The following is a 9,484-nucleotide window of genomic DNA, read 5'->3' on the forward strand; positions in this document are numbered from 1 at the left end:
ATTATAGATACATAAATATAAGAAAAGTGATCATAATATGCTTTACTTGACTGATTAATTAGGAAATCTAGTGAAAGTTAATGACATAATATTAATTATTGAAATGTTTTCTTATGTGTATAAGTAAAGGCCGTGTTCATTGGCGTACATATCTTATAAGGAGCAATGAATTAGTAAAATTAATTCAAGGCCACGTATAATGAAAAAAACATCTAAGGGTTACACTTTAATTGTTAAACGTAGCTGGGGATAAAATACCTTTACATATAAAATCTTAAATTAAGACACAATAAATATAAGAAATAACGCTTCATAGACAATAGTGTTTCAGTTTCAGCTTTATTTATTTACGTGGGTGTCCTTTAATTTCTTCCAATATTCCGGGACCATTGTAGCACGCCCCGTTCCGTATAAAAGGGGTAAGTTGACTGTACGAAGTGTAGTCAACCGTCAACTGAAGAAGGATCAAGATCCAATTGATAATTCGAAATTTAAAAAAGTATATTTTTAATTAATTTTATTTTGATCCGAGTGTTAAAATTTCCTTTGTGGACTTCTAAGCGAAAAGGTAAAGTTATTTTGATGACTTAAAATGTTTATTTTTAATCTTCTCTAAGTAATTTTTCAATTTATTTTTATTGTTATAAGTTGAATCATAATGAATTAAATACGATTTTGAAAAATAAATATTTCGTAACATTCGAAAGTAAGATTATTCAATGTCAGTTAGAAAAGTGTAATTGTTTTTTTTTTTTATTTACTTTGAAAAATTGGCGTGGTGAATACCGCCCTTAAAATGCTCAAAATCCTGGGCATAAAGATCCCTTGAGATTATTTCCCTTTTAAAAAAATTTGAATCTCTCATAATTCAAAAAGGAATACAAAAATACTGAGTATTGTTAATTGGCAGCACGCTTGTGATGAGTAGGTAATACCTAGCCAGGCTTTAGAAAGCATTACCAGGTAAAAGTAAGTGGAAGTAATGATTTAATCAAACACATTTAACCACTTTCATTTGTTTATTAAAATAGAAGGAAGGAATAGAAGTTTTGATCTTCGGAATAAAAGGTATAAAACTAATCAAAATCAAAGTTTGGTGTTTACAATTTACCATCACGTGGCTCATTTGCTCAACCTACCTATATCATAAAAAAATAATCTCAAGAATCTAGTCCACCAAAAGCATCAGAGTTATATCTAGCTAGACCGACTGTAAAAATCGGAGGAATCAAATCATAAATACCAGATTTTTTTAAATTACAGTGCCCAAAAATATGTTAACAGGATTAAAACAATAAGTTCATGACGAAGACTGTTAAATCGACTGACATTAACTATGATATCTATATATCTATATGATATCATAGTAAATGTAGGCAGAGAATTCGATTATTTTGTATAATAGAATCAAAATAAACTTTATTCAAGTAGGCTTTTACAAGTACTATTGAATCCTGATTTTACAATTGAAGCTACCTACGGTTCGAAAAGTAGATTCTACCGGAAGAACCGGCGAGAAACTCAGTAGTTACTCTTTTTCAACATTTAAAAAATACAAAGTTAAGTTAGTTAAATACAATTATTTAAATTAATATATCCTGCTTGGAAGTCAACAGGTATTAACTCCACGCTTTTTTATCATCTATAAAATCTTGTATCGAATAAGAAGTAAGTATTCATGTGCAAACATCAGCGCTATTCTGTATAGACTCAAATTTTATCTCATCTTAAATCGAATTTTGAAGACCGACCCGGTGATTAGCTATTTTAGAATGATGGTACCGTAATGTATTACTGGTAGGGCTTTGTTTAAGCCCGTCTGGGTAGGTACCACTCACTCATCAGTTATTCTTCCGCCAAACAGTATACAGTATTGCTACAGTACCGACTCAATACTGTTGTGTTCCGGTTTTGAAGGTTGAGTGAGCCAGTGTAACTACAGGCGCAAGGGACATAACACCTTAGTTTCCAAGGTTGGTGGCACATTGACGATATAATGAATGAATGGAATAGTTAATATTTCATACAGCGTCTTTGTCTATGGGTGATAGTGATCACTCACTATAAGGTGGAATATATGCGTTTGTGTTTTTTTCATTTTTTTATGGATTTTTTTCTCACATATTTACTTATACTTAAGTTTCATAAAAAATATTATTGTAATTATTTATTTTCGATTCGTATACCATATTGGCCCATATATAAACCCAATGTACCCTAATACCGTAAAAAACGGTACGTAAAAAACATTCCAATATGAATATAATAATACTATAACACGGTGTTAGTTGAGAAATGAAACCTATTACGTGCGTGTGAATGAAAATTCAATTTACCCAAATGGTTATAGTATGTTATAGTTGGAAACAAATTGTCCATATAGAAATACTAACAACGGATCACAAGATCTTTCGCTTCAGATATCATATACACAGATTTAGAGAAGCCTAGATACCGCATGATCGTTATATAGTATGGAAACCCAGCGTCACTTTTTTAGGGTTCCTTACCCAAAAGTTAAAGTTGGACTATATTTATAAAGACTTCGCTGTAATTCCGTCTGCCTGTCCATCTGTCACCAGGCTATATCTCATGAAACTTGATGGTTAGACTGTTAAAACGTATGTATTATCACGTCATAGATGATTAATTTTTATTTATTTATTTGATTTATTGAATACGAGTATACATGCTTTGTTTATACTGACAACGATGTAACAAAAACCCCAATGGATTTATCCGTACATCGGTATTCGTTGTTAACACTTATACAATAATAATAATAAAAATATAAAAAAAACCAAAGGCTAAAAACTTAAAATAAACAAAACAGCGTATACATGTTTTCCATGTATTGTGTTAATTATTTTATATTTGCAAAATATAAAATATAGAATATATTTATTTCCTGTTTGGTGGACCGTTCAATAATGTTGGTGTAAGGCATTCTAAGGTCTAGATGAATTTCTGTTGGTTCGATATCAATATAAATAAAAATAATTGTAGGAAATAAATATTTAAAGGGCTCCTATACGACAGACAACTTTATTACCGTTTTTGTAGATTGTACGGAACACTTCGTGCTTGTACCCGACTCGCACTTTTTATTTAAACGGTCATGTCACTTTCGCTATACTTGAATATTAAAATAAATACATATGTATTTTAAAATTCGAACAGCTATTTGTGTTTGAAATTAATCACCAATCATAAATCATCTTCATCGATTCACTATTCTAGGAGAGTTTTTACATTTTACAACGGCACAGTTACATGGACCCAAACTAAAGTAAGTGCATCGAGCATTTCGTTCACGATTGGTCGAACATCTTGCGGTATCCAGCGTACTACAAATCTGTGATCGCATCCAATACATTATTGAGAATCAAAGAATATGAGCTAAACTATCTCTCAAATGGTGCGATATAAAAAGATTTTCATAACTCGTCAAGACTACAATTCATTTTAAAACAATTTAGGCAAAGATTATAAGCTGTTAATATTTATATTCTTAGCGATATTTTGTCACCGCGTTTAAAGGAATTACTATAGAAAGTGATCGCTTTTTTACATATGTAATTAATATAGACATATGCAAAAAAACGGGACATAATAATATACCAAATGTTTTATTTCTTATATAAAATCTTTTAGATCAAAAAGAAGGTTTTAAAAAGAAGCTGTAACAATCTAAAACTACATCTATAAATATGATGAATGAATGAATGAATGGATTATTGAGCGTGAATATAATATGATATGTTGCGCGATATATCTGTGGTGATTGCGGGTTCAAGTTCGACCAAAACCTTATATGACATATGCTTAAATTGTTTTGATAATTCATTTATAGTAGTTCTCGAATATATGTATTTTACGATATGTTAAACTAGCGATCCTCCTCGATTTGCACTGGTGGAATTTTAATGAAGAAAATGATGCAATATCAATACAATTTTTACCCGAAATCACTCAGAAATAATGTAGCTTTCTGCTTGTAAAATAATTTTAGACTTAGTTTATACTCCCGGAATTTTTTCCCTACATACGAACATACAAACTGTCCCTCCCTCAAATATTAGGAAGGGACATATACACGATATCTATAAGTGTCAATTTCATCTTTACTAATAATTAAAGATGAAATTCTGGCACTTGTACAGTCGGGATAAGAATAGGTCCGTCACCTTAAGGTCTATTTTCGTGTGCTCAGTATGAGCGATAATCTGCTTTACCGATCGAGAATGACAAATTGCGTCGCAATGATTTGATGTTTAGATTCAAAAGGTACTAAGAGTTTAAGACATGATAAAGGAATGAATTTGAAAACTGACGAAGGTTTTCTTACTCTGACTGAACCGCTACTGTGAAGCGCGGTGAATTTAACTGCAAACGTTTCGTTGCTACGAAGAGAGGACCTACATTTATACCAGTAACGAGACTATTAAAGGCGTCTCTATTGATTACTAAAGTACTGCTAATGAAAATAGTAGTGGACTGTGATTGGTATGAAATTATCGGATAAAGACGTATTAAAGCGACAGGAAAATGCGTCCCCCATCTATAAAGTCAATGGAGTCTAGTTGTAATAATTATAGAAGAGGTGAGAAGAGGAAACAAGAGGCGCCTTTGTTAACATTGAACACCGGTAATTACAGTTTGTTAGTTTTTCTTTTAAAAGAAAATGTTTCACTCGATACTTCGTAATACGCTTTATAAAAGTCTGGGGTGGAAATTAGCGGAGGCGTTTCTTAATTCGATATTTTTTATCGATTGAATTATAATACAAGTTTATTTATTTAAAGAAGCGATAATCTGTTATGATATAATATTTATTGCTAGTAGTCGCCCGCGTCATTGCTCAGTTTCGTTTAAGGCTGTTGGTGGTCATATGTCAGGCAAATAAAGACTATGTCCTTTCCTGGAGTTAAAGTTTGCTTCATACCAAATTTCATCAAATTCGATTCAGTGATTGGATCGTGAAAGAACGTGAGACAGATGGACAGAGCTACTTTCACATTTATAATATTAATATAAATGAAATCTCAATACTTACAAGGATCTTGCACAGTGGATTGTAGGTGAAGAATGTTAATATAAGGCAAGGGGTCCAATTCGGGCAAGCGAACATTAATGACACGAATTTTTTGCTACTTGTGCATAATAAAATCTAAGCCTTTGTCTTTAGAAAAGAGGCCTTTTATTAGTTATAGAACACCAACAGTCCACAATCAATTTATGTCAGATTCGTTCGTATTCGTCGTGAAATATTTTTCATATGCGTTCTTACTTACTTACTACTTCAATATACTAACTCGCTTCTGTATTAAAAGCGACAAGCAGTGTTAACCAAACCAAATGTGTTCCAAAACTTATAATTAGAAATTATTTTAACTTCACCAATTAATATATAAATATAAATAGTGCATATTAGTTTCACTTTTTGAGTTTTTGACGGTCTACTAAATAAATTTCATTGTATTTAACATAACATATCTACTAAGTTTCTTGCTAATTCTTCTAAATAGAATCAAATTATGCGTCGCAATGATTTGATGTTTAGATTCAAAAGGTATACTAAAAGTTTAATACTCGATAAAGGAATTAATTTGAAAACTGACGAAGGTTTTCTTACTCTTACTGTACATACTTGTGTTCTGTGAAAAAAACTAAAATGTTTAATTAATACAATGAGCAGTATTTAAGTCAATTGATCGTCTCATTGACTTGATTTGAGATGATCGCCTCCAGGTTGCTTCAAATAACAAAAGTATGTTTGTAATATCATAAAAATATATATTGTATATGTAACATGACATGAAACAAAATGAACCCGCTGAGTTTCTTTCGCCGGTTCTTCTCAGGTCTGAGGTTTTAAATTCCGAAGATTTCGGTGGTAGATTTTTAGACCTAGGCTTTTACAACAACTTTTGAATCGTCATTTTATAATTAAGTGAAGCTACCACCGGTTCGGAATATAGATTCTACCCAGAAGAACCGGCAAGGAATTCAGTAGTTACTCTTTAACATTTAAAAAATACAAAGTCATGTTAGTTAAATACAATTATTTAAATTAATATATCCTGCTTGGAAGTCAACGGGTTTTAACTCTACGTTTTTTTTTTATCATCTATAAAATCTTGTATCGAATTATAAGAAAGTGACATCACTTCTATTTTGAATAAACATTTTTGACTTTGACATTTTCTAATTACGTAATATGCACTTGGTTTGTCTATCTCTAAGAACCGAAAGATGATAATCGGATCCATTGTGCCTTAGAGTCTAAAGCAATTTATAAAAATATTGTAGTATCGTTTATGCTACGACAATGCTTAGTATTGGCTCAACATTTATTGTTTTATATTGAACAAAGGACGGTCGGTTTAAAATCAAATTATTTAATTATTTACAACCAACTTCGTACCACAACGTTTACCAATGTTTATGTCGTCATAATTGTTTTTCTTTTTTGTCAAATTATCAGCAGCAATATCATAAATATCGTTAATATAATAAATTTAAAACAGAACCTAGAATTGACCCTTGTGGAATGCATTTTTTTTATAACAAACCTAGAAGACTATTGTAGTATCAAACTTATTGATTTCTTTTATTTAAGGATGAAGTATTAAAACAAAAAATATCCTAGAACTCCTTAATGTTTAAGCTATAATTTATGAAATATTGATTTCGTGTACCGTGCAATCGAATGCTTTAGAAAGATCACAGAACTCACTTCTGTGATTTTTATAATGCATAAAGCGTAAATTCTGAAAATATTGCAAAATGATATATCTCTCACATTAGTAGAAAGAATAGTGGTGTTATTTTTATTGTAATAAAGGCTACTTATAAGTGTTCAGTAAAATTTAAAGCTCAAGAAGTAAATGTGTAAGATCGAGGTACGTCTATTGATACACTTACTACGCCAATTCACATATAAAATAAGATTTCGATGTTTCTAGCTTTTTCAGTTACCATGGTTACGAACACAACCATCCTTCTCATCGTCGTCACGATGACGTCAGTGGCATCACAGACCTTCCAGTACTCGAGAGGCTGGACGAACGGCAAGCGAAATGGGCAGAAGAATGAGTTTAGCTTAGAGAGGATTTTGAACCCTTGTCAAATGCACAAGCTTAAATACTTGCTGGAAGGAAAACCACTCACGGAAAAGGTACGTTTTGTTGAATATAATGGGAAATAATGTCAGCTTATTATTATTTCCACTCACTACAAAACATATATTGTCCATATAAATATTGCGTATAATTTTCTGTGCAGATAGTTTTGTCAAAACACAGCACTGGTTATCCGCAAGAGCCGAGATAGTTCAGTGGTAAGAATGCGTGCATCTTAACCGATGATTACGGATTCAAATCCAGAAAAGCACCACTTTGCTTAATTTGTGTTTATAATACATCTCGTACTCGGGGGTAAAGGAAAACATCGTGAGGAAACCTGCATGTGTATAATTTCATAGAAATTCTGCCACATGTATATTCCACCAACCCGCATTGGAACAGCATAGTGGAATATGTTCCAAACCTTCTCTTCAAAGAGAGAGGAGGCCTTGGCCCAGCAGTGGGAAAATTACAGGCTGTTGTTGTTGTTGATTGTTGTTGTAGTTGTTTCAGCTGGTCTTCCTTTACGTGTAATTTCCGACGTTTTTTTACCTGTTATAATAATGAACAATTGATAAATCAATGCAATAAATAAAACATCTGTATTTAATTAAATAACAATTAAAACTATCCATTACATTAAGGACATCTTAGCAAGATTTCAGTTACTAGTTCCAACCAACGGATTACTTGTATACTTTAATTTACAGATTCTAACTCCTTGTGATTATCTTGAAGAGGACAGCGATCTACCGAAGCGATACAAATCGGATCCCGGACAGGACTCATTATACGATGCTTTTCAGTAAATTCTACCTTCTACAACGTTGCCATAACATGAGATTTTGTATTAATATTATGATCTTTACTCTATAGGACGAAATAATAAATTAATAAAATTATGTAGTATAAGATAAATATTTTGTATGTCACAAAAAAGGTCTTAGTTCTTTATTTAACAAATGAATTCTTTATATTTAAAAAAAAAACTAAATCACGTCAAAACATAAAATGGCTGGTTTTATGTATTTGACTGGTCTCTAATTTATTGTTATTGTTAATATATATAAGAAAATAAAACAGAATTCATTGATTTTTTTTTAATTTAAATAAATACATTGTACCGAATTATGTACAAAAATATATAACTTAAATATGTCCTTATTTACAAATCGAACATTGATATATGTATGATAGTATTTGTTTAGAAATACAAATATTTTTATTCTATATTAAGCTGATTGTATGTGTTTAATATGTATTAGGTAAATGTTTGAAAAATGTTGACAACAGTCCATATTATGCATATTAGTTATAATAAAATATATAAAGGTTGCTAAAATTGTTTTTTTATTTTTAAGTTTTTAAATAAACCTCATGGGGTAAAATTTCAATATGATTTCCTCAAGTAATCAATTCAGTAAAATTTATATATGGCAATACAATTCCATATAAAACATTATAGTGACGTTTGTTGTAAATAATTGAATCGAATTCGTTAAAAAAGTTGGAATTATAGTAAGATTTCATGTTCAGAATTGAAAGAGATATCAGTTTATAAAAGGTGGTAGTCACTTTCCATCAGGTGAGCCTACTGCTCGTTTCCCACCTATGTCTTTTTTTTAATTTAATTTACAAAATCCACAGGCTCGCAGATGCCCGTGCCTTTTTTTACATTTTATATTAAACATTTTGGCGTTTTATATGTTATACTAAACATCAGCAGATCTTCGCTGGAAATTATTCATGTTGTCTTCTTGGGAGACGTGGCCCACACTGACATTTTTTTTTTTTAATATTTTAAAATAATATATGCATAATCTATAATAAATAATGCCACCCATGTCATAAAAAAAAGTTTACATTTAATATTATTCCTTGAGCCAAGGTGACTTAGTGGATAGGAAACGTGGATTATAACAGATGATCTAATTTGAATATTATTTGGACATCATCACCATTATCATCAACAGCCTTTTTTCGTCCACTGCTGGACATAGGCCTCTCCAATAGCACGCCACTGTGATCGATCTTTGTATTTGGACAAGCACCGCAAAAATTGGCGATATATTCCACTTATCTCCAGTTCTTATTTTAAACTAAAAAACAATCAAAATGCACTCCTACCGTTAAGAAATCATCTAACTATAACCACCCGAGCTGGTTTAAAAAATCACTCATAAAGTGTTTAGCTGAAAAAAACAAATACCATCGTCGCTTTAAACTGTACAACAATCCTCGTGATTATGATACTTTTTCGATGTTACGCGCTAGATGCAATAAATTAACAAAACTATCTTTTGACAACTACCTATCCTTTACAGAAAAATCAGTAAAACATAATATTAAAGCATTTT

The 9,484-nt window shown here is 31.1% G+C and overlaps 1 protein-coding gene across 1 annotated transcript; it reads left to right on the forward strand.

The window, feature by feature from the left end:
- The first annotated feature begins 462 nt into the window (after positions 1 to 462).
- On the forward strand, positions 463 to 8,087 carry LOC124539872 (pro-corazonin-like). The gene is made up of 3 exons (XM_047117231.1): positions 463 to 568; positions 6,978 to 7,180; positions 7,838 to 8,087. The coding sequence occupies exons 2-3, from the start codon at positions 6,983 to 6,985 to the stop codon at positions 7,934 to 7,936; spliced, it is 297 nt and encodes a 98-aa protein (XP_046973187.1). The 5' UTR covers positions 463 to 568; positions 6,978 to 6,982; the 3' UTR covers positions 7,937 to 8,087.
- Positions 8,088 to 9,484: the final 1,397 nt, after the last annotated feature.

The sequence above is a fragment of the Vanessa cardui genome, chromosome 23, assembly GCF_905220365.1.
Source record: "Vanessa cardui chromosome 23, ilVanCard2.1, whole genome shotgun sequence".
Classification (NCBI taxonomy): domain Eukaryota; kingdom Metazoa; phylum Arthropoda; class Insecta; order Lepidoptera; family Nymphalidae; genus Vanessa; species Vanessa cardui.

What these genes read in the sequence shown, in the direction of transcription:
- LOC124539872 (XM_047117231.1), top strand. Translation starts at nt 6,983, where the DNA reads ATGGTTACGAACACAACCATCCTTCTCATCGTCGTCACGATGACGTCA. An exon ending in GAAAACCACTCACGGAAAAG is followed by an intron (nt 7,181 to 7,837) that starts GTACGTTTTGTT and finishes TTTAATTTACAG; the next exon opens with ATTCTAACTCCTTGTGATTA.